We start from the raw sequence: 25,969 nt of genomic DNA on the forward strand, positions 1-25,969 counted from the left end.
ATGAGTCCTAAAAAAATGTAATTGCAATCCAAGATAAGTCTGAATATATATTTAGGCCTTTCCTCAGCTCTGAACACTCTCTACATAACCCATTACGCATCATAACCATGGAAGTACACCCTACTCCCTTAATATACATCGTATTTGGTTTCACCTAGCGAGTGCTAGTTTAAGTGCTAGATGGCACTACTCATCAAACTTGGCAGGAATTACATTGCAGTGCACGTATGCACTGCAAACATACATATATCAGATCTTTTCAGCGGCTGAAAAGCAATCTGCTGCAGGAATGGTACTCTAAATAAAGATAAACCTTCATGGATAACAGAGCTGTACATTTCATCCTTGTGCGGGGACTGAAAAAGTAGAACTGTGGAAAGAAAGCGATGTTTCACAATACCTTGGCAGTGCAAGTTCACCCTTTAGACTGACAGGTGCCAACTAGTTAAGTACGGACATGAAATAGGATCATACAGGGGTTTGCTTATGTTGTATGTATTTGAAACTTGTCCTTGACTGCTATTTTCTATCTATTTGTCTATCCAGACCAGACGGGTTTTTGATATCATTCTGTCTGCAGAATAAATACCAGTTTCCCCAACAATTTTACAAAATACTTTGCAAATATTTCTCCCTTTCGTCCTGCTTTAACAACATTGGTCTTTCCTGGAACATTGGTGTATCCATAACTTAATGCTACATCTCTTCAAAATACTGGCCAATGAAGATGGATTTACACATATCAACATGTGCTCATTTTAGCTTGATAACTTAATTTTATTATGCTGTATATTATTTATTTATTTATTTGTTTATTTAAGGTGAGTAGCCGTGGTATAAGTGGAATAAACCACTCCAGCCAGCGCGTTCTCTGGATGTGTACGTACTTCCGGGGAGGGAAAGACAATACCGCCCCAGGCATGCATATATATCTAAAGAAGGCACAGTCTGTCTTACAAATGTACACACAAATCTGCATACACACACACGCACACACACACATATATATATACAGAGACACAAACACAAACACACACACACACACACACACCTTGGAGAGGCACACACAAGAACAAACACACACACACACCAGCTTACATAATACATTCATATACACACAGACACACCAGTCAGACAAAGCTTTTGTTTCTTTTGTTAAGGGCTGAGAACACACCAGTTAATTGAGTGCCTTTGCTTGCTGAAGGGAATTATCTTCATCTGGCAAGCCATGGCAAACTACAACCATTCCTCACATAGACCGCACACAGCATAAAAAAACAATTCAAGTTCTTAAAACTCAGTGTAAAAAATATAAAGTGTATATATATATATATATATATATTCACAGTGAGCTCCATATATGTTTTGGATAGAGACATTTCTTTTCTTGATTTGGCTCTGTACCCCATCATTTTAAATTTGTAATCAAAAATTCACATTTGATTAAAGCTCACACTCAGCTTTTATTTAAGGTTATCTTCCTACACTTTGGTTTCACCATGTAGAAATGAAAGCACTTTTTATATAGTCCCTCCCCATTTCATACACTCCCTTGGTTTCGTTGACTGTAATTGGTACAATTCTCGTCCTCATGTTGACAAACACTAATAACGACTGAACACACCTGACTAATCCGAAACCCCAAACATTATGGTGCCCTGAAATGGTGGGACTATGTATTAAAAAGTGCTATAATTTCTACATAGCGAACTCAAAATGTATAAAAATACCCTTTAATATAAGATGAATCTGCCTTTAACCATGTGCATTGTTTGATTAGAAAACTGAAACTGGCGTTAAGAGCCAGATCAAAAATACTTTGTCCTAAACATTATGGAGCCCACTGTAAGTAATACATATATAATCATTTGTAATGCAATGAATGGAAAAACAGGATTTGTTTGGGTGAGAGAACCTGGATGCAGGGAAAAAACAAAAGACAAAAAAATCACTGTAAAAACCACCGAGCTGCTCCAAATAGTTTTGTCCATCTGGAAAACAGAGACAAAACACAAACAGGATAAAGCCCCCTCCCCCCCCACCCTGCCCCCCCCCACCACCCCCCCAGGTTCCTCAGCCCACAGCCTTGTGCTTCCCCCCGCAGCACCCCCACGCCGCCCCGCAGCGGTAGCACGCCTGCAGGGGGGGGTAGCAGCACATGCAGGGGGCGAGCAGCGACAGGCCGAGCAGCGCCAGCCAGCGGAGCAGGAAGCGCTCCTCGCTGCTGTCGCAGGAGCACGGGTCCGAGTAGTCGCCCTCGGGGTCCGACATGCAGTGGTACAGCAGGCTGTCCGCGCACCACATGAAGCTGACCCGGTGGATGCAGGTCCGCACGGGGTCGGGCGCGTCCTCGCACTGGCCCCGCCCGTTCTCCTCGTGGTTGAACATGTCCCGGCAGTAGACGCAGCGCGAGCGCTCGCCGTCCTCCTTCCGCCGCCGGCCCTTGGGCTTGGAGGGGCGGGGCTGGGTGCCGATCACGCCGCCGTCCCAGCCCCCTCCCTTCGGGGCGTCGCGGTGGGCGGGGTCCACGCCGGGCGCGTAGGGGTAGGTGTAGTCGTGCTTGGCGGGCTCGCCCTTGGCGAAGTGCACGTAGGAGTCGGCGTCCTCCGGCCGGGTGATCCGGTCGCGGGCGGTGGCGTGCCGGTAGTCCTCGTAGCCCGTCAGCCACGCCCGCTCCCGCGGGTTGATGCGCACGATCTCCTCTTCCACGTCCTGGAAGCTGACATGGCGGGGGAACGTGGGCAGAGACTGTGAGGGAGGAGGGGGGTGGGGTAGGAAGGGAGGTGTGGGGAGGGGGTGGGAGGGGAGGGTAGGAGAGGGGGTGGGGTAGGAGGGGGAGGGAGTGGGGTGGGAGGGTAGAAGAACAGGAGGGGTAGGAGGAGAGGAGAGGGAGACGTGAGACAGGGCTCTGCTATTAGACAGCAGGAATGAGAACGACTTCAAGACTGCAAGAAGCCTATGGATGTCATCCTCAAATAAGGACAAATACTGTCAGGAAAAAATAAACACAACTACAAATACTACAAGTTTTTTTACATTAAAAGGAAGTAATCGAACAAATCAAGCAAAAGCTCAACTGCCATTTGAAGTAAACTTTGGGAGCTCTAGTTTCAGGCACTGAAAGGAGCTTATCCATCCAACTCCCTTTCACTGATGAAGGGCCTAGCTATTGCTCTCCAGAAGAGGGGCCCTGCTGTTCAAATCTCTGTCCAAACTGACTGCACATAAGGAATCTTTCCTCAATTTCCACCCGCTCCCCGTACCTGATCCAGGTAGAAGTGGTCGGGCCTGTAGGGGTCGTGGAAGTGGCCCAGGAGGCAGTGATGTCTGAAGGGCTCGCAGGTGGAGGCCAGCGGCGGTGGTGCGGGCGGCTCCCTCTTCTGAGACGAGTTGGAGGAGCTGTCAGTGGCGTTCTGAGAGAGTCGGGACACAGACCCACTCAGTATGTGATGTCATAACCCCACGGGTATGTCCAAGTTCGCAACATACTTTACACACAGCGGCAGAAACCAACCAATCACGCTGCTAACTTTCTGATCTGTATCTCACTGTGAGACTGTGACCCCAAGACAGATGCATCCACAGGCTAGAGCTGGACTTCACAATGCAGGCAATCTCCTCAGAGAAAGTTTAACACTTTTCCTTTGCTCTTGAGCTAGATTTCTGTTTCTGGATGGAAATGGCAAACAGATGGCCGGTCTGGAAGTACATCTCAAAGGGTTAAACGTTCAACGCAGCCAAACAGGATATTCACACTAACAACAAAAGATCCTCCTGCTCTCAATCTGTCCCACTGTTTAGCACGGAGAACATGGAGCAGCACAACTTGAGATGAGACATCCAAAAGTGGAGTTTGCCATATTTAAACTGGCTCTGAAACAATGACATGCTTTTTTGTGAGCAATTAAAACCCGTAAGACCAATAAGCCTGGCTTACCACTGGACACCATTCCAGAAACACAAAAATGTGACTGAAGATGTTACCATTGCAAACTAAATAAGGTGGTTACTGCAGACCTGTCATCCCTGTTCCAGAGAAGGACTCTGGCAGCTCATGAAAATGAATATGCTTTGTTCGGTAATACTCATTTGAGCATCCCAAGGCAATACAAAGGACTCTCCTTGGGTTCTACGTTTTGTTTTTTCCCCCATCACGATTCATCGCTGAGCTCATTGAAAGTCAGTTGTCTAGTAACAAGAATAGCACGAGCAGCCAAGACAAACCAAACTAGTGACGTGACAACCTGGCTTTTTCCAAGACGTCTGTGCTCTAGTGCTCGTAGCTTCAAAAAAAGCAAACCTTATTTCATTCTTCAAGCAAATGAGGGCCAATTTCATAATTGAATCCAGGGCCAGATCTTATCTAAGGAAAAAATCACAAATGAACCAGAGCCACATTACCAAGCGCTTCATGTTCCTTTTTTATGAAGCTTGTGAGACGGCATGCTGGGACTGATGCCAAGATTTAAACAGTGGAGAGCAGGTCAGGAAGAGGAAGCAAAACAAACTCTTTACATATATGATATTGATACACATACATACACACACGCAGATCTCTACAGTCTCTCAATAATATCAGAGGCATAGCATGACCAAGAGGTATATTTTAAGGTTATGGTGGTGTGGGAGCACCGTCCATTCAGGTACACACCCCTATGCTGGCATGGTGTGGGGGGCGGGGGGGGTGAATGGGATGGCCTGTGCACAGCTTGCCCTTGAACTGGGGGGGGGGGGGGGGGGGGGTGGGGGAGGGGGGTGATTTCCCCTCAGTACCCCCTGCCAAAAATAATACAGGCATCCCTGTGAGCTCTGCCAAGATCCTAAGCCAGCAGCGTTTAAAAATATGTTTATGAGGGTAGCCGGGACCTGTATGCTGGAGATAATTAAAAACACAGACCCTTTCAGATGTTTACACAGCAGAACCTCACATCACTGGGACTACGCTCGTCCACAGCGCATGGGAAAAAAACCCCTCAAACTAACTCCGACGTCTTATCGAAAGCCCAAGAAGTTTATGGCAGGGAGATAAAGAGGGAACTTCAAAGGATACTTGGTGCGGCTTTGATTCAAAGGAGAACTGCTGCTGCAGTGGACAAATTCTCCATCTTTAATGTCTCACAGTCGGTTCCTCAACGAAGGAGGTAAATTATGATAACGAGTCAGTTAAGAACTTGGGGGGGGGGGGGGGGGGGGGCTTCAAGTCTTTGGGTAATTACCCAAATGAGTCCCCTTCATCTGGCACATTTCAGGCTAGATGATAGAGCATCTGTGGTGGGAAACACTATAGCATTAAATCTCCCAGAATGCACTGGGGCTAAACACACGACTCAAGCACAGAGGGTTGACCCTCCATCCTCAGTTCACCCAAACACAGAAAACAACGGAAGTCCGAGCCCTACAGGAACTGCACAGGTGCTGCCTTACATTCGATCAGCTCGACTGCCTCAAAACTCAAATGGTTGGGCTTGGAGATCTGAGGAATCTCCATCGGTTAGGATCACATCGTCCTAACCACCCCATTTCCACAGAACACTGAGGCAGAACACTAGCAGCTTAGGAGTGAGGTGAACACTGAGGTAGAACACTAGCAGCTCAGGAGTGAGGTGACTGTAGTCACAATAATTTTGAGCTTTACAAGCTTTCACCAGCTGGGCAGAGAAAGGACTGGAGCAGCTAACGATTGTTAAGAAGCCCTGGTCTCCACATAAACCCTGCCTTCCTCAATGGAGACGGCCTCAATGAGGCTAGATCTTCTGACGATGGCTAAAGCTGCTCGACGGTTTGCAGCTGGAAAGTCAAGGCCACACACCCCCCAAAAAAGGACATGCACCAACCTATTTAAAAAACCATGAAAACACCATGTAGCCGTAGGGAATATCGGAAGATTTCAAAAAATGAAAGCAATATGATATGAGCTATAAATTCACAAGTACAAGGGGCTGGTTATTCAAAAGCACAACCAGCTATGTAAACAGTAAGGCAGCAATAGATTACTGTCAATCCTGTTCCCAAGACTGCATATCCTGTGGAAATTACAAGCTAACCCTTCCTCTCTCTGAAGGAGTTGGCTGGGGTGGGGGTGGGGGGGGGGTTGAAGACAAGAGAGGCAAGTGTGCCAGGCCTGTGCTGCAATAAGTGCTGGGCCCTGTCACCCCCAAAGACAGATGGTAAGTGCCTGGCAGGGGGGGGGGGTGTTGCTGGAGAGGCCTGGAGCATAGCAGGGTATAAAGGGGCAGAAATTCCCACTTGCTCCCCCCCAGGGCTGTTGGGTCTTTCACACCACACTTCCTTCAAGCACGCCCCTGGCTGTGAGGCTCCGCCCTCTGCCCTGCTTCACAGGAAGTTGTCAATCACTCCCCCCCCTCCTGTCATCCAGCCAGCACTGCCTTTTGCAAACAGCTCAGTGTTTGCTGGCTGCGCCCAGACTGAGGCCAGCCTGAGCTGTGTGCACTGACCCGAGAGAGGAAGAAAGTCTAACAAAAATGCCCAACGCTGACAGACGAAGTAGGTCAAACACACACACACACACACACACACACACATGCACGCACACACACACACACACACAGGCATGCATGCACACACACACACATGAATGGGCATGCAAATTCAAACTAGGTTGCAAAAGTGATTCATTGATTATTCTTAGAAAAAAAAAATGTAATGGGGTATTTCAAAATGCATTAGTTAATGTTTTACAGGTAATCTGCCAACAGAAACTGCCACCGGTTTGGGCCTTTATTCTGGGAGATTAGTGAACTTCACCCACCCTCATTTATGGGAACATCACGGGCAACTGTGGCCTCAAACAAAGGAACCTTTACAAGTGATATTTTGATATACTGGGTTTTGTAGTCCTGTACTATGCTCTAGTGGACCCTGTAGTTCTGTACTGTGCTCTACTGGACCCTGTAGCTACAGTATGTACTGTGTTATACTGGTCCCTGTAGCTCTGTACTATTCTGTAATGCACTCTGAAATGTTAAATATCAGGCTAAGTACTACACTGCTCTGTCACATTTAAGCTGGTGAGCGGAGGCCGTACTGCAGACAGGGATGAGTCATGAGCTCCCCACTGTGGAAATGAGGTCTATTCAAATGCATGATGTAACCGTGGAGCAGTGTGCCACAGCGTGCGCACGAAGGAGGCGTGCAAATCCAGCCCTCACGCAGAACGGGAAAGGAAACGGCGCCTCTCTGTCAGAACATACAGCACTGCGCAAAAAAGCCAGAGACCACCCTTTCCTTCATTCCATTTCCAGTCAAATCAGCCATTCAGTGCAACTCGTTTTTTTCTTTATTGACAGACAATAATGCAGTAAACGTATATTTAACAGAACATTACAGATAGCCTCCAGCACTACGTATAATAGGAAATCTATCGGTATTTGTCCGCTTTTGCTTTTGTGCACCCTACTACCACTTTAAGTTTTGCATCCTTCCAATCGACAAACAACTTACAGCTGTGTCCTCCCGACAAAAGCTCTCAGAAGTGTCAGTGATGTTATGTTCGAACCCTTCGCCTTCAAAAGTGACTAACGTTCAAAAACACAATGACCGGAACACACCTAACACAAGCCCGAACACGGATGGCGTACAGAGATCTCTTGGTAGATAACCATCTTTAACGCATTTGACACAAGTGGTGGATTAGGTCGATAACAACCACAGATGTAGAACTGCAGGAAATAAAACATACACACGTAGCTATAACTTATATAAAATCTGATTTTAGTGCTTGCAATTTCATGTAACTGTGTAGTTTTTCCAAAAACCTTGCTAAGCTGGTCATCATGATGAACCAGTTACTGGTTTACAATGTAAAAAAAATGCCTGTAATGGTTCGATGCTATGAGCCAGTACATGGCCACTTCACACAAATCTTCACGGTTCTCGGGGTGCGGTGGACAAGCAAACCCGAACACGCCCCAAGAACAGTTTTAGTTCCTGTTGTGGAAAGTTCCTGCCCGCTTTTAGCATGTACAACCCTGTGGAAAAGGGGGCTTAAGACTCCGACATCGCCCCCAATGCAGAGCAATTTGAGTTCATCAAAAGCAGGTTGAAGCTGGTGGAATGAAGCACTTATATCAGTGCACTCGGAAGACCCAAACGCCCGTGTATTCAAAGTTCTGTTTCCTTCTCTAAAATTATTGCCCATCTGGAAAAAAAAAAAAAAAGAGCGACTCAAAATAGCACTAACAAAACAGGCCCGCACCGACAACCAGACCTGTGGCTCTTTAACGGGTCACCAGTGTAGCGCTGCTAAGCTCTGGCTCGGATCCAGGACACCAGGCTTCTCTGCGGCTGAACCCCTCCACCCCCCCACCCCCCCAGCCCCAAACCTCCCCCAGCTATCAGAGCACACTCCCTCCCCCCAGTCCTCCCACTGTGGCAGTAAATCAGTGCGGCAGTTAGCTGGGAAGCAGCTGCTAATGATAGCTTTACTGGGGAGAGCAGGAAGTGACCTCGTGACCCCGACTGTTGCTCCTCATCTCCTGTGACTGTGACAAAAGGACGGAAACCCAGCAAATGGCGAGTGTCAGAGGAGACTGGTCAAAACACTACAGGAAGCCCCACTTCCCCTTCCCCCCTCTATCAGGGCTGACCATCTCCACCGAACAAAGGCCCATCTCTCCCAGTTTAGGCTGCGCCACACAAAAACAACACCGCTGCCTTCCTATTCTGGGAGTCCACACACACAACACACACACAAACACACGCACACACACTGACTGAGACAGTCAGACACACACAGACAGACAGGCACACATGCACAAACAGACATACACACACTCACAAACACACAGACACACACAGACATACGCACCCTCACAAACACACAGACATACACAGACGGACACACACCACACACACACGCACCTACAACAAAAAGGATAACAGAAAAAAAGAAGAAGAAAACCAGCTGGAGATGGACAGGGACAGTAATGTGAAACATTCCTGTGTGGAAAAATCAAGAGAAAACCCTGTTTTCAACGGTTCTGCCAGAACCCAGGTTTTTGAACCAAGGCAAAGGAAAACTGGAGCTTTAACAGTCTATGATATTGCTACGTTGCAATCAGGTAAACAAACAGAGAAACTGCATCAGCCTCCACATCCTGATATAGATAATAACCAACTCTGAAAAAGTGTCAATTAAAAATCAGAGAGGCTAAAAATTTGGCTCCCTGAATCATGTACTTCAGTTCGTTCTCCAATCCTACAGTCTAATGAAATGGCCAGAACAGGGACTTGTGGGAATAAGACCATAAATCAAAAAGGCAGCACTTACGGTAAAAACATCATCGTCACCCAATTCCACCTCATTCTGGTTTATCGAAGAGGAAGTTGTGGATCCTGAAAAACAGAACGAATTAGAATAAATGGGCAAAACACTGATTTTGAAGACACATAACCAGTGCACCACCTCCTGCTGTGGATGTATGAGACAGACAGGTAACCCTAGAGAGATAGTTGCGGGGGGTTGGGGGGCACAGAGAAATGGGGCCAAGAGAGAGAGTTTGGGTCTGGGCAAAGGGTGTATCTGGCTGTCGCATGGTCCTGGTGATTGATAGATGATAGATGAAACAGAATTGGGGGGGGCGGGGGGGCATTCCGGATCAGGAGCAAGGCCACAGTCGACAGGCCATCTCTCCTGGGGCATGCTTTCTCACAATTGCAAAGCAGCTAAAACATTTCCTTTACACTAGGACTTCAGGAGTTAAGCAGCTGTTAAATTATGCACTCACAATGTGCAACCATAATGTTACCATGGCAATATTCCGCTGTCATCCAGTAAATAAACCCTTATTAAACATTAAGAAACTCTAGAGACAAATGTCTGCAGCAAAAATGTAGGGGAAGGAGGGACCGGTGCTCGTTAAGCCATTGTGTTTTCACTCAGGGGCGTCTCCCAGGCACCAATCACAGTGAGGCTCAGACTGGGATGGGACCGAATGAGAAACAGAGGAGGAAGTGTAGCTTGGCTGCAGACCCACACAAATGGGTCAAAAGTTAGGGGCTGTGATGGATTTAAATCCAGAAACTATTTTCTGGTGACTGAGATGGAATACATCTACATACAGCAAAAAATTTAAACCAGATTAAAGGGAAAAACTGGAGCCAAACTTCAATGCTACTACACATATAAAGCAAAGCCCAGTTAAACTGCACTAAAACTCCAATATGACAGTTCCCCCACACAGAACCAGGATCTTATCTAATTCAGCTGCGTAAAAAAATTTTTTTTTTTAATCGCAGTCCTGTTTAAAAAAAAAACCCCCACAAATCTTCACAAACCAGAAATACAAAACTTAACCTGTATAATTAATAGTTACCCTCTTTAAAGAAATGCCTTTCTGACTAGGTTTGCAGTTAAAACGTAATACTGGAATGTAATAATAACAGTCGCCTATATGCTACTGAAAATACCCTTTTAGTAGTAATCCAAATCCATGCAATGCCACAAAAGCTACCGTTCAATAACAACGCTAAACAGGCTACACTGAAGGAGCTTGTGCTTCTTTCTTTGGACATATGAAATGGACATGAAATAACAACTGGGGATTTTGACTGGACTCCATTCAACACACGTTTGTCTTTTGGAAGCTTACCTTCTGTCAGGTCCTCTACGGCTTTCCTCACGCCTCTATCGAAGGCCCGGGCGTCGGCCGGGCTCGTGAATGTGAGCCCGCACTTCTTGTTGTCCACCTTCCAGTGGTGAAATGTGGGCGTGGCCTTGGTGTAAACCAAGTCTTTTTTCAGGAAACATTCCAGAATCGCCTGCCACAGAAGACAACCGTGATGATGTTTAATGTGCACAAGCAATAACCATATTTGTCAGGGTTTTGTACAAGGAACGATTGGCATCAAATACCGTGAGCTCCATAATGTTTGGGACAAAGACATTCTTGATTTGGCTCTCTACTCCGCAAATGTAGATTTGTAATTTCAAAGTGCACATTCTCAGCTTTTATTTAAGGGTATTTTTTATACACTTTGGTTTCACCATGGTGCTTCTGTACACTTTAGAATTCATTCTGCGGCTGGTATTAACTGGCTCGCTTGTCAGTGAAGACAAGCGAGCCAGTACATGTGGCAGCCATGGAAGCCCAAACCATAACACCCCCCCACCACCATGTTTCACGAGGGGGGGGGGGGGGGGGCTGTAGATCTTGGGCAGTTCTTTTTAGCCTCCATATTTTACTCTTGCTATCACTCAGATACAAGTGAATTCTGGTCTCATCTATCCACAAGACCTTTTTCCAGAACTCTGCAGGCTCTTTTATGTACTTCTTAGCACACTGTAACCTGGCCATCCTGTTTCTGCAACTAACAAATTGCATCTTGCAGTGTGTGTGTGTGTGTGGGTACGTGCCTGTGTGAGTGTGTGTGTGTGCACCTGTGTGTGCACGTGCGTGTGTGTGAATGCATGCATGTGCACGTGCGCATGTGTGTGTGGGTGTGTGTCTGCGTGCCTGCATATGTGCGTGTGTGTGTGTGTGTGTGTGTGTGTCTGCGTGCACGTGTACATGCATGCATGTACGTGTCTGCGTGCATTTTAGCAATGGTCCCGACTTATGGCATTTCCTCTGAAATATAAAAACACGAACAAGCTCATGCTGTCACAATATAATAAAACAGGTTTTTCCAGCCAATCAACAAATTAATCCAACAGTTTGCCAAAAATAATTTACATGTTTTACATTTCCTCTTTAAAAATGACTTATGCAGAACAAGGTGACACCTTAAAGACAAAAAACAGCGTGCAGTGCCAGATCATTAACCACAATGTGCTTCGTCATTCAGCTTCAGCTGCAGAATTCAGCATGCCTTTTGCAATTCGTTTTTATCAGGTCTCTTATTCAAAGCTATCGCAAGCATATTTAAGCGTCAATTCAAAGAATAAATCTACACCTGTCACTGGAGAAATCAAGTAACAAAATTCCTCTGACCGCTGTAACCTGTTTCGAAATTTGAATATCCACAAACAGAAGGCTGTAAGACGGAATGCGCCAAGCCACTTTTGATCTCCAACTTCTTGCTTGTGGCTGGAAATATTATTTGGTAAGGTAAACACTGAAGTCAAATATTATTTGGGGGGGGGGGGGGGGGGGAGTTGAAATTCCTGACCTATATCTCCACCCTCGAATACACACGGGATATGTGCTTATGATAAAGCTTGTGTGATGCAATAGTTTGACACTACTCAGTCTAGAGACAAAGGCTATTTGCTGCTATTTCCCCCCCCCCCCCCCCCCCCCCCCCCCCCAAGTATAAAACTAGACTTCATCAAAGGACCATGTTACCTACACCATCACCAGAGAGTGGAACTGTGGCGTGTGACGAGAGGCCCACAGTTCTCTGGGGCTCTGCGGTTCTTGAGGCATGAATACACTTACGATTTGCACGTTTGTTCGTTTCAGGAGCGCAGGACAATCCACCCTTCTTGTGAACCTCTTGCTTAACTCAGACAGGTAAAGCAAAGTGGCTAACGGACAGAGAAGGGGCCACAGCTGAGAAAGCACCACAGCAGGGAGTGGTGATCAAACCCCCCCACCCACCAAGGGGGGGGGGGGGGGGGGGGCAGTGCGTGGCTGAGAGGCAGCCGCGCTCAGGACGGTGCACGCCTCTCACCCAGGATTCGCACCCTTCTTTTGCCACAACACAACTTGTCAAAGACAGCACAAAACTGGAATTCGCTGTTCTCTGCAGCAAAACAAGAAAAATAACCACAGGGCGAGCTTACGCAGCCAGTGAAGTGAATGACTGGCAGGGTGTGCTCAGGTGAGCTTCAATTCCAGCTGCTTCCAGAACAGCCTTTGAGACGTGAAGAAAAAGAAAAACAATAAAAAGGAAACGAACCAGGAGTTATTATTGGTATCATCTGGGCATGCACGGACATGGAAATGCGAGCCATACACGTCCGCCAGGTGGTTCATATCTAATGGAAGGGCTGCTTCTTAGCCCTAGTGATTCATACAATGGACCCAACGAAGCTCCGAGCTCTCGACGAACATGCTAATGCGTCTGTTGCGCTGTAGCGGCCTGCAGCAGCACGCTCGCGAGCCCGCGGTTTTCCACCGAAGGGATCCTACCCACGGGCGGCGGAAGCTTGGCTGTTAGCGCTCTGGTTTTGTTTGTCTTTTTACGTCCTGTTTTTCTGGGCGCCGCTGTCAACAGCCATCATGGGTTTTAAAACAAACCCGAGGGGGGGCGGTTTCACGTGTGTGTTACTCCTCAGAAGGCCACGCCCAATGTAGATGCCAGCCGAATGTGGTTTTTACAACACCTGGTTTTTCCCCTCTCTCAGGGCCTGAAGAAGATGGGACACTTAAACTGGATGTGCACACACCAACATAAGTGGCGGTTCAAATCCAACTATTTTCATGTGAATTTTAAATCTGCGCATTAGTAATCCTGAGTGGAAACACTTGAAATAATAATAATAATAATAGTAATAATAATAATTGCAAAACTAAATTGCAGTTCCTCTTCAACGTCACTAGGCTGCATGTAATACAGCCATGCATACCAGAGAGAGGGCTGTTACCATCATTCTTCCAAGAACGTGTATGTCTTGCAAACTCTCCATAATGTGTTTGGCTGCCACTCTGATGATTACGTAATCTTGATGCGCCATCTTCAGAATATTTGCATACCAGTAGCTGATGGAAACACATACTGGATCTGCATTTTCTTTTGCCAACTTTTGGGAAATTTGCCCACCATTTGCAAAACCTGGCTACTGATGTTCTACACTCAAGGCCAAACCAAGGTTGCTATCCAGTGGTTGTGAGAACATGCTCTATATGCCTGCCAGCTCAGTGAAAATGAGATCTTTGGGGCTCTGTGGTGGCATTTCTCTTTAGTCGGGTGATTACTGCCCAAGGGCACTGATTCCTCCAGTGGAACTGTGGGACTGGAGCATGGAGAAGTTTCAGTCAGACGAGGACGCAAAGACAGGAGTGTGTTTTCACAAACTGATCCGGTTAGTGAATCATAGCCAGTCTATGAGACTGTCACAGGAGAAACTGCGGAGAAAACTGAACAAATGGCACAAAAGAAAAGACCAGTAACTATTGTATATCTGCATGTACAATGCTTCTGACGGCATGGGTGTCGCATAGTTTGGCACGGTAGTTCGCATAAAGGTTTAAATCTCACGAAACTAAGCAACAATAATTCAATATGCAAATGAGAACGGACAGTTGGGTGAGTCAGATGTGATAGTAGCTGTGTTGCACACAGGCTAATGTACACTCGTTTTCAGTGAAAGCCCTCATGCCCTGATGTGCAGCTCAACCTTCATACAGTGCAGAGAGGCTCATGATGCGACACTGTTTTGACAGGCAAAATAAGATGAACTACTTCACATGGCACGGCAGTTAAATTGAATATATGCAAATGCCCATAAAGCTCCTGATTTTTTGAGCTATGATTTTCATAGTATATACATATGTGAAACAGTTCATCGAGGGATAAGCCATATAAGTAACAGTTATGTCACATGGAATATATATATACAGATGGAATATATATTGCTCTGCCTCTCAGATAACCGTTAAATCTTCAGCTCTTTCAAATATGTTGATATACTGCGATAGCAGGTATGGCATCCTAGTTACAGCTTGGCGAGGTATGCCCCATACCTGTACAGCACCAAGAGCTTAGCACTTTCCAGGGTTTCCACCAGAAATAACCACAGTGACCACAGACTGTCAACCCTTAAGGACATTAACTTTACCTTCGGACCTCGCGTAAACACACAGAATTCAGATAGGTACTGGTCGTATTGGAGCTAGTGCCACAGTGCTACTAGGTTTTGGTACGCAAACCTAAAACCTGAAAAATCTGCAGGAATTGTGTGATGGACCAAAATCGCTAAGGAATGTTTCCAGCACCTTGTTGAAAAAATTCAGGCTGTTCCAGGGTCCTACCCGATACTAGATAATACCGGTACCGGTACCGAATAAAGTGGCTACTGAGTATGCGTGTGTGTGTGTGTGAGTGTGTGCAAGTGTATATACATATATAGCATATATAAGTATGCTAACACACAGTTTATAAAGTCAGTGATCGTCACGTCAGCTTCACAACTCACTTTATCTGCATTGGCATCAGAGGAACAATTTATACATTTTGTAATATCAAAATGATCATTTTTCACATAATAGATTGTGCAATGTACTGAGCCTGAAATGATCACAGAAATATGATAACTATTACTTTAGGCAACACTGCGTGAGAGCAGGGGACACATCTTGTGTTTTTACTAAACGTCCACTTTTAATCCATCTCTGAAAAGATATAAAATAAATTCTCCATTGAAATGACATGCACATGCACAAAAATACTGTTTGGACTGTAAGCGAGGGATTATACTACTGGGGACCTTTCTCTGTTCCCGCTATAAAAACATGGGTTCAAGACACCCTGTAGTACCTGTAGAGGTCAGCTGTGTCAGGCCCAAGCTCCACGTTATCCATTTCATGCATTAATTGCCTGCACGTATTAGAAAAGGAAACGAAGCTAACGTTGCGGGCCTTGGCTGCAGAACTGACCTCGATCCACAGGACGAAGCACACACACGTGTCCAAAATGACGACGGTACGGAAGTACAGACGAGGAGGCGGCTCACCTGCTTGTCCTTCACCCGCTCCCCGTATATGAGAAAGGAGCTCCGGCCTGCCAGGTCCGCGGGGAGCACCCTGCACACCCCCACTCTGCTCAGCCCCCCGCCCTCCTGGGCCAGCCAGCCCCCACTCGAATCGTCCCGGGTCATCACCACTGCTTGGACGCGCACAATGTAGCTGTCACTATGAGAGAAAGAGAGACAGAGAAAGAGTGGGGGGGGGGGGGGGGGGGGTTAGAATGACACTGCTGGTGCAAGAATCTTGTGCTAGACTACTTTAACCTGCTTAGTCATTTTTAAGCATTTGCCCAAATGGAACAAATGGTTTTCACATTGGCTTAGTCGGCTTTCATTGGCTTAGACATTGGCTTTCGGGTGCACCCACAGCAGAGTCTTGGTGAAGGGCTAGCATCAAGACTGCAACGGCCCCAAGGACACAAGACATGAGGAACCCAACCAGAAGAGCAGGTCGCTGCAGGCTCTCCTCTGAGCCCCATCAGGAGGCCGAAAGCTCACGCCCTCCCTCTCAGACACATTCACAGGCTCACTGAAAGATTCCGCATTCGTGCTTTTACGTGTGTCCTCAAGCATGAGTTCGTTTCTGATGCTATTTAAAACAGGAGCGCTTGACAGTTCTTCCATTGATCAGAAAAAGACATCACAAAGCAGGGACCGGGGGAAAAAGAAGCGTGCTCCTGGAAAGTGTTTGCAAACGCACAGGTCACAAGCTGCGGCACGGTTTACTTTCAAAATCGTTTGACTTGGCTGTGCAAACAGTCCCCTGCCACCTTTTTTCTTCTAGACTTCCTGCTGCGCCAGGAGCTGGCCGTATATGGTTACTTGACTTGGCCGTTAAATAATTAACCGGTGAGAGGAGAGGAGAGGAGAGGTGTGGTGATGGAGCACGTCTGCAGTCGGAGGCCCGTGTGGCGGATCCTCTCCTCAGGCGGTCCACCCCAGTGCCCAGAGCTACAGGGCTCACACCCCATTTCTTGAGCTGTAGCAAGAACCCAAAAAAATAAAAATAAATAATTTAAAAAACCCTGCACTGACCATGTGGACAGCACATGATCGGAGATCCTGAGGTTATGTTTGTTGTACATTGACCACACTGCCACTGCCAGGGCTGCCTGCTGGGAGCTCTTTAACACACCCTTTGTACCCGCATCCCTTCAATAATTGTCTATAAAGCTGCGCATTTTGCTCCATTCTGTTTGCCAGGCCAATCTGTTGTGATCTGAACTAAAAAGACCCACAAAATGCGGAATCGTGACGCTGGGAGCACTACTGTTCGTGCTCAGAGCTGTCCCCTCCCCCTGTCACACTAACACAGCCAATCAGGGGTGACTGTGGTCAGAGTGTGAAATGGAATACTGTAGTTATCATTTCAGAAGTTGCATGCTTATTGGTATAGGGACAATAAACATCTTTGGTCTAAAGTCATTTCTACCTGCACTAAGGAAGGACTTGAACACACTTGACTAATCAGCAACACGTGAAGCCATTTGTCCCAAACATTATGGTGCCCTGGAATGGGGGGGGGGGGGATTATGTATAAACATTCCTACATGGTCAAACCAAAACGTATAAAAATAGGCATATGCTTTAAAAAAAGCTGAAAATCTGCACTTTAACCACATGTGGATTGTTTGATTACAAATCAAAAATTGTGGATAACAGAGCCAAATCAAGAAAAAATTATTTGTACCAGCGTTATAGATCTCACCGCACTGTTACGTGACACCAGCTAATTCAGTTCAATTTTGCTAAATAAAATTCAGGCATCCCTCAGCAAGTGATCGACAGAGCCTACTAGCCCATCAGTGATGACATTGCTCCTCCCCAGAAGTCTATATGAATTGATTGCCACGGGTTAAGCACAGATGATGCTTGAAAGCAATGTCTAATGTGGTGCTTCCAGTGTATAGAACCACAGACATGTCGTACATTATTAATGTTGTGTGGTAATGTTTTTTTTTTCTTTACAAGCAATGGGAAGTAGCCTATGTCTACTCATAAAAACTGCAATTACCTGTACAAAAATGGGTAAATAAGACCAATAATGAAACTGAAATATTTTGCAGCAGCACAGGCTTAAATAGATACATGATTAAATGTGTTTAACAGTCTCCTCTGTCATTCTTTGAGATTCTTAGTGTCCACTGGAACAGACTAATCATTGTGCATTAACAGCGCTGGTTGGAACAGACTAATCATTCTGCATTAACAGGGTTGGTTGGAACAGAAAAGTATTGTTTTGCCTTCGGCACAATATTTGGAATATTTTTTTCCACTTCTCCCAGAGTATCAATGCAGCACCTTATTCAAGTGCTAATAATATGGCTGAAAGAACTGTGGTTTCTTCTGGAGGGAATGTCTCAGCATGTCCTTTGAAAGTTTCGAGGAAATGGGTATTTATCAATTTGAATGCACTGTGTTTATGTTGAGCCAGTGTTTGATATTCGTTTTTCACTCGCTAAACTTGGTGTGTTTCACACATTGCAATCTCCTTGCTCTCAAATCATTTCAAGGCTTTTGGCAAGTTCTAAAAACAAATTAAGCTGTGCCCCCAAACTCTTCTCACACAACAAGCACAGCAGTAGCCTATTTGGTGCGATGACCATTCCTAGGTCTGGAGAAGAAATTGAACTGTTGGGAAGAATGCAGACTTGTTCTGCATGCTTTTATGAGAAGGTCTGAACCTTGGTCTCTCGCACTCCTTAGAAGTACTGTGCAACAGAAAGTTCTGCTTTGACACTTCTTGAAAATCTTGAATCTTGAATGCTGATGAATTTGTTAACTTTTAGGAAATTGCTAGCTTAAAAGCAACTTGTGAGTGTCATGATGTGAGTATCACATGTTAAATGAACTCCCTTTGACATCAAGCCTTTGACATCAAATTAATTTTAGTTCAGCAAAGACCAATTTGACTAACAGAAGACATCCTTAGACCTGATGATGACAAGATAAGGTGTTACTTCTCATTAGTCTCATGTGGTTTGCCTGGTATTTTCAACTTCTCTCACGAGGGAAACAAGAATAAAAATCAGGAGATCTCGGCCGATTAACATTCCTGCCCCCACAAATATTGGCACTGGCCTTGAAAAATACATATTGCCACACCAAACTTCTAAGAGACTTAATTTACAATTTGAGCAATCAAAGATTAAATACTCTGTTCTTTACTCAAGCTAAGAGCAGATATTTCTCTGAAAACAGCCACAGGCTATTCTGCTGCTGGCCAATAGGTTACACAACATTTCTGTGAAAAAATAAATAAATAAAAATAAATATATATATATATATATATATATATATATATTTATTGATATCTCTCACTTCCATCTGATTGGTTATATTGGTGGCCCTGGTATATATATATATATATATATTTATTGATATCTCTCACTTCCATCTGATTGGTTATGTTGGTGGCCCTGGTCCTTGTTAGACCGGTTTCGATACTTCTTTTGACATTAAATGCTACTCATAAAAAGACAATGGAAAAGCACCTGGAAACAGAACACTGCCTGGTTCTAATTCCAACAGTGAAAAAGCATGTATTGTATATCAGCCACTTGGAATCAGTTGTGAGAAAGTTCTGAAGTTGGAAACCAAACCAATGGAAACCAAAACTGTGAAACTGTAAAAACATTCATGTTATGCACTGCCACTGCATTGTCTTCTCTGCTTATAGGGCTTCTTTTGGGGTAGGCTGTCTCTATTGCTTTTTGGAATTCATTCGTTTTTTGTTCAACACAGTCATAGAGATAATGCCATTATTCTATTTATAGGTTATGGCTTTACCCTCAAACAATATTAAGCAGGCCTATGGCAAAAATGCATTGACATAGGGCAGTATAGCGATCTTTCTCAATGACTCATTCAATTGCTGAAGAGCATTCCAGAGGAGAGGCATTCGCACCTGGATGTCAACAACTTCTGCCTGTTGTCTGGTGTGGAGGGGGGGTTGTGAAGAAAATGGCACAAACTTCCTGTATTTATTTACAGAGTCGATATTTTAGAATTTAAAAAATAATAATAATAACTGGGTACCAGCAACAAAGCAAAGATCATACCAGGATCACAAATAATATTTCCAAGTGGAAGCATATAGCTTGGAACAAAGTGGTGGACTCAGACCTGACCCTTGCGGGACACCGTATTTCATTATACAAGAATATTATTGCAGCAAACAGCATGTCATCTCATACAGGTAAGACTCAAGCCAGGAAAGAGCCAGCACTTGAACACCAATGTATTTTTTAGGTGATCCAAAAGTATCTTATGGTCAGCAGTGTTAGAAACCATTAGAAAAACAATTTCACCAGCTTTGCAGTCTGCACTATAATAGCTTGCCATTAGCCAGCTTTGTACTGGGCAGAAATGATACTAAGTCGAGTCCTTCCCTGGGTACGGTGGGTCCCACTGGCTATACTGAGGGACTGCTTACCCAGTACTCATCAGAGAAGATGGTGGATGAGCTCATCATGTTTCAGAGAGTCTATACAAACCAGAGAAAATAACAGTCCTATGTACACAATACTTTCTGCGTGTATGCAAGGCCAAAATGGCTATGCACAATTTTTGCACATATTAAAAGATATGAAATTTACATTTTGGAGTAAACTTTCCCGTAATAAACAATGGAAATGTGTACTGCTGGATGGTCTGACAATTTTCACTGCATTTACCTTCAAGAAAATGATAAGAAATATGAGTCACTGCCATCCATCTGTGATCCGAAGATTTGCAAAACAGTTTTCTCCATTTTGTGAAATTTCACCCCCTCATCTTCTGTGAAGCGCAGATGCACAGCACTAATGTACAAGTGACGGGATTGGCCAGGCAGGCTTGTGGACTTCAGTGCCCATGAAACTGATCAACAGATCTGACCAGCACTGTCATACTGTAATGTACTCTGAAACCCTTTCATTTTCAAAGAGAGTGTAGCCTAAGAGGTGAGAGAAATATCCTTCAAGTTTTTAAAATAAATGCAGGATGGGAGTCCTTCAAAAAACTTGTATCGCTTTTTCTGTCAATTTCTTATTTTATATATATATATATATATATATATATATATATATATATACACACACACATACACATACATACGATACAGACACACACACGCTCACATATATATGTATACATGAGCACATGCGCGCGCACACACACACACAATCTCGCTCTGTCACTGGCCATTTTATTAGGTACACCTGCTTGTGCCATTGACACAGCTTAATTCCACTTACTCTTGAGTGAACAGTGAGTGAGAGAGTGAGTCAGAGTGGACAGAGACATAATTGTCCTTTTCCATCGCTCCTGTGCGGAGAGCATTGACTTTCAGTTTCATTGCTTAGTGCTTTGCATTGTCAATGAGTAATAACAACAAATTGCATAAGATAGTCCACATGCCCAGTAAGATAGCTGGACAGCAAAAAAAAAACAAAAAAAAAACTGCATGACAATTATCTGTGAGTACCGAGTGGTAAGGAAAGAGCAGGCGATTATTAAAGATGCATCACATCCCCAATTTAGTGCATATGAGCATAGGGTGCTACCTCTCTGAACCAACCAAACTCGCAGATCATTCGCGCCTACTGGTATTGGACTTTTGAACCTGTGGAACAAAACAACTGAACCTTGGTGTGTGGGGGTGCTGCCCCTTATGTTATTATATTATTACACATAGAGCACTTTAATTTTATGCTGTGTATAGGTCAACTGCAATGTTTGCATGCCTTGTTGCTGTTGTTACTTGTTGCCGTTGTTGTTGATTCATATTCGATCCGCAATGCTGAGTTTGACAGTTTGATGCGAGTGACATGTGCCAGGCTCAGCTATGCTGAAGGGAATAGTTTATGCAAATGAATGGGCACACCCACTCCACCCAACCCAGGAAGCATCTTTCAAAATTGTGTAGTAAGCGGAGCCAGGATGGAACAGTATAATTATCTTTGAAACCCTTTGAAGAGCAGGTTTTTAGGAATGTTTTTTTCAAAATTCAAAGTCAATGTTTTAGAACTCAGTTGGTTTCAATCAGCATTACAATGTTCCATAACACCATAAACGGTGAAATCTGTTGAAATACTGATCCAGGAAACTACAGGCCAGTCAGTTTAACCTGCATAACACGTAAAATACTGGGACCTATCTTTAGAGACAAGTTAGAATTGTTTCTTAAAAATAACAACATCCTAAGGGACAGCCAGAATAGCTTTCTCAAGGGAATGACATGCCTGACAAACCTTTAGGTATTCTTTGAAGCTACCAAGTGTTTTGACTATAAAAATGCTTATGATATTAGCCTATATACTTAGATTTCCAACAAGGTGGAAAAGGTTCAAAGAAGGGCAACCAAATTGATTCCTGGAATGAAAAGCTAAAAGCTACGACTAAAATCTTATAATGTATAATCTCTTCAAGCTTAGTAAAAGGAGACTTAGGGGTAATTTGATTGTTAATCTCCTTTATGAATTTAAAAACCCTCAAAGTGAACTACAAAATTCTTCAGGTTGAGTTCTGTTAGTAGAACAAGGGGACATAAATGAAAATGAGCAAAAGGCAAATTCCGCACAGACGTTGGGAAGGATTCCAGAGAGCAGTCAATGTGTGGAATAGCCAGCCAGGTCATGTAGCTGAGGCAGAAACTCTGGGGGTTTTCAAGACCAGGCTTGATATGGTGTTAAGATACTATCCAGCCCATAGACAGACTCCATAGGGATGAAGATGTACTGGTGTCAGAGCAAATTGGGTCCCCCATCAAAATGGGGCGACATAGCTCAGGAGGTAAGAGCGGTTGTCTGGCAGTCGGAGGATTGCCGGTTCGATCCCCCACCCTGGGCGTGTCAGTGTCCCTGAGCAAGACACCTAACCCCTAATTGCTCCCAATGAGCTGATTGGTACCTTGCATGGCAGCCTTTCAGCGTTGGTGTATGAGTGTGTGTGTGTGTGTGAATGGGTGAATGAGAGGCATCAATTGTAAAGCGCTTTGGAACAGCGCTATATAAATGCAGTCCATTTACCATTTAAAATGGATCTAGGGGAGCCTTCAGGATCACACATTGACACACAACTCATCATTCACATTATTTTGTGTAATATATACAGCTGGCTAGCCCATAACTAAAATAATCAGGAAATTGCTCAGATTCAGCTAAAATATACAGCTAGCTGGCTAGCAAAGCACAAAATATTTCTTTCTTTTATTTTTTACACTGGCAGAGCCTAAAGCTACCTAATGCGATGCAAAATTATGCAAATTGTGTACCGGAAGTGAGATCCTGAAGGGACCCCCAAATCCATTTTGACAGGGGAACCAGATTAGACTTCAGACCAGCACTTAAGACATAGGCTAATGGTATCCTGTTGTTCTCAAGTTTGTTTAGAAATTATTCAAACTTTGTCTGATTTAAAATCTAGTATGGTCTATATGTTAAGTCAATGAATTTCAGAATTTTGAGGTCTCATTCAAATTTAATGAAGCCTGCAGCCATGAAAGTATAAAAAGCATGCATGTCTCAAAATTAGTGGTCTTGTGTTGGGATTCATTGAATTTAAATTTCAGTTATGTTTGCACATAAAAAGTCTTAATTTGTCGTAATTGGCAAGCACATTGCAATTGTAGTCCACCTGTGAAATGGCATTGAGTTTGGTTTTGAAAAACAAAAGAATTTCCCTTTGGCATTTACATGTTCAATATGAATTACTCCCTTCTGATATACTATACTTTTATACATTCAGTCCTTAACACAGAGGAGCACTGAAGGCTGGTCCTAGAGCTAGTCTGGGATGTGACACAGAAATTGGTTTTGTTCATGACCAACAGACAAGCTGGAGGAGGGAAGGCTGATGACTCATTATTTAAGAGGTTCAGCCTTCCTTGTGATTAATAAGGAGAAAACTAGGATAAAATACTCTAGGGCAGTGCAAGAATACAGATGAAAATGGAGGCTGCATGAATGACGAACCTGCATGGTTTTATTCTAAATGAAATCTGCTGAAATGTGCTGACCTGCTATATGGGACCTACTGATTTTTACGGAATCGATACAGTCAAGTTCCTCAATGGAAAATTGAGCACACACACCAAGTAATGGTGCCAACCATGTACCAATAGTGACCTTAAATCATCTACAGAAATATTTCTAAACATCTGTCAAATTAGTCCCCAGGTAAGTGAAGGTGCTGCACATCTCTATAAAAGAATCTTTGTTTATCCTGGTGTTCACAAAATCACTCTTGAATTTGTTTAGCAGTGTGTTTAGTTTTTAACTAAACTTGGAATATGGGGACATCAAGGGGGGAAAGTGTTTACACCATAGGGAGCACCTGGTCTTGTAAAATGGCTTCACATTTCTTGGCTGTTATACGACCTTGCAGAGCAATCAGTAGACCCAATAACTCCCATGAGATGGCTGCCTATACCATTACAGATCCATCATCATGTTTAACAGTTGCCAACAGACATAGTGGGTTGAAAGATTCATAAGTAAAAATAGCAAAAATAGAAAAGGCATCAGACGTGTTTGATATAGGCCTACGTCGCCATCATTTTTGCCACATTAAATTATTTTGCAGTTTTTGTAACCAAAACGCCTGTAATTCAGGCTCTGACTATTTGGTCTCCTTGAAACTGTTAGTTGGCTCATGTTGCTTTGGAAACTCACACAGAGTACTGACTGTTGGACTCACAGTACTTACAGTAATGTGATTGTATAGCTGCTTTTGTAACTGTGACTTAGCCATTTCCAAAGTCCTTTTTCATGTGGTACTTGTGTTCGCCAACCGCTGTATCTCAGTGTATGGACCAAACTGTATGGCATGCAGACATAGATACTGCACACCCAAAGCCATCAAACCACAGTAAGCATACCTACATTAATGATCTGAGTCTAAAAATATCCCACACAATGACACACCTTCACATATGGAGTACATCTGACAGCCTGTTTCTGTCGGGTCTCTTAAACAATGTTAAACTTTTAGCTAGCTGCACTATACTTTGCAGTCCCACATGAAGCAGTGAGTTCCTGTTGCAGTGACTGGTATTCTGCAGTCCCAGATGAAGCAGTGAGTTCCTGTTGCAGTGACTGGTATTCTGCAGTCCCAGATGAAGCAGTGAGTTCCTGTTGCAGTGACTGGTATTCTGCAGTCCCAGGTGAAGCAGTGAGCTCTGATTAGCCTACATTGACTAGTATTCTACAGTCTCAAATTAAGCAGTGAATAAGTTCTACAGTGTGTTGGACGAGGAGAGATGTGAGCTTGAACAGGGTGAATTGAAGAACATATGGTCAGAGTTTGGAAAAGAAGGTATGACCTTCTCACCGGCACATGTAAAGAAAATGTTTGGGTATGGTACTGAGAATTCTGGAGACATGCTGGTTTCTGCAAGCCCTGACATATCCATACACAAAGGTGCAAACTTCCCTCATGGTCAAACAACACTGATAGCAAAAAGTGCTTAGACATGCGATAGCTGAACACAATCCTCTGGTCTCTGCATCATTGTGTGAGTCTTGGTGGGTTGTGCTTCCGTTGCTAAAGAGATGAGCAGAGTACATCATCACCAGCAGAGCACTTTTCCTCCTACCTGCTCCACTTCCCGCATGCAGGTCTGACTTCATCATGCACAACACTAAATACAGTATACAAAATCTCTCGTTTTAAGGGAGTTCTCCAACTACCTGCCTCAAAGGGTAAAATGGCTGGCCCAGTTTTAAACTACAACACCACTATTACCCCAAAACTAATAAAGAACGAGTATTTTAGCTGTGGTGAGGGGCAATACTACTAGTTAATGCAAAAAAATGTACAGCCTATATTGTTAGCCCATTCACAGTTAGCTGTACAGAACAAAATCTAATTTAACAAAACTAAAAGAAATTTGTTGAGAGAAATCCTACAATAATACACAACTGAAGGATGTAAAATCAAAAACAGGCAGAAAAAGAACACCTGAATGCCAGTGGTGAAAAACAGCATGGTCTGGCTTCATGTTCAGAGAGCGAAAGAGATGTCAGATCACTTTATAAACATCTGTTTGAGGACGTAAGCAAATGGTGAACCATACATTGAAATCAGCTGCTGGCCCCGTCAGTCATTCTTGCATAACCAGCTGACTTTGACTTTTGGTGACACATATGGGTACACAAAACCAGTGACAAGAACCTGCATTCACCAGCTTTCAGACTAGCCAGACCAGTACACACACACACACACACACACACACACAAACACACGTATAAATAGACATGCACACTCCCATGCGCACACACAGACGTACACACATGCACGCGCATACACCCACACCCACACACCCTTAAATCAAGGCCC

The 25,969-nt window shown here is 44.3% G+C and overlaps 1 protein-coding gene across 2 annotated transcripts in view; it reads right to left on the reverse strand.

The window, feature by feature from the left end:
* Window positions 1-2,068: 2,068 nt before the first annotated feature.
* LOC118218034 (sprouty-related, EVH1 domain-containing protein 2-like) overlaps window positions 2,069-25,969 on the reverse strand; it is a 32,938-nt gene continuing 9,037 nt past the window's right edge. For both annotated transcript variants that reach the window (XM_035400377.1, XM_035400378.1), the window contains exons 2-6: window positions 15,638-15,815; window positions 10,611-10,779; window positions 9,290-9,354; window positions 3,264-3,413; window positions 2,069-2,748 (exon numbers count right to left, since the gene is read on the reverse strand). In XM_035400377.1, coding sequence (XP_035256268.1) covers window positions 2,074-2,748; window positions 3,264-3,413; window positions 9,290-9,354; window positions 10,611-10,779; window positions 15,638-15,815 — 1,237 coding nt within the window. In that variant the 3' untranslated portion in view covers window positions 2,069-2,073. The remainder of the gene's footprint in view (window positions 2,749-3,263; window positions 3,414-9,289; window positions 9,355-10,610; window positions 10,780-15,637; window positions 15,816-25,969) is intronic.

Source organism: Anguilla anguilla, chromosome 18 (genome assembly GCF_013347855.1).
Source record: "Anguilla anguilla isolate fAngAng1 chromosome 18, fAngAng1.pri, whole genome shotgun sequence".
In the NCBI taxonomy this organism is placed as follows: Eukaryota; Metazoa; Chordata; class Actinopteri; order Anguilliformes; family Anguillidae; genus Anguilla; species Anguilla anguilla.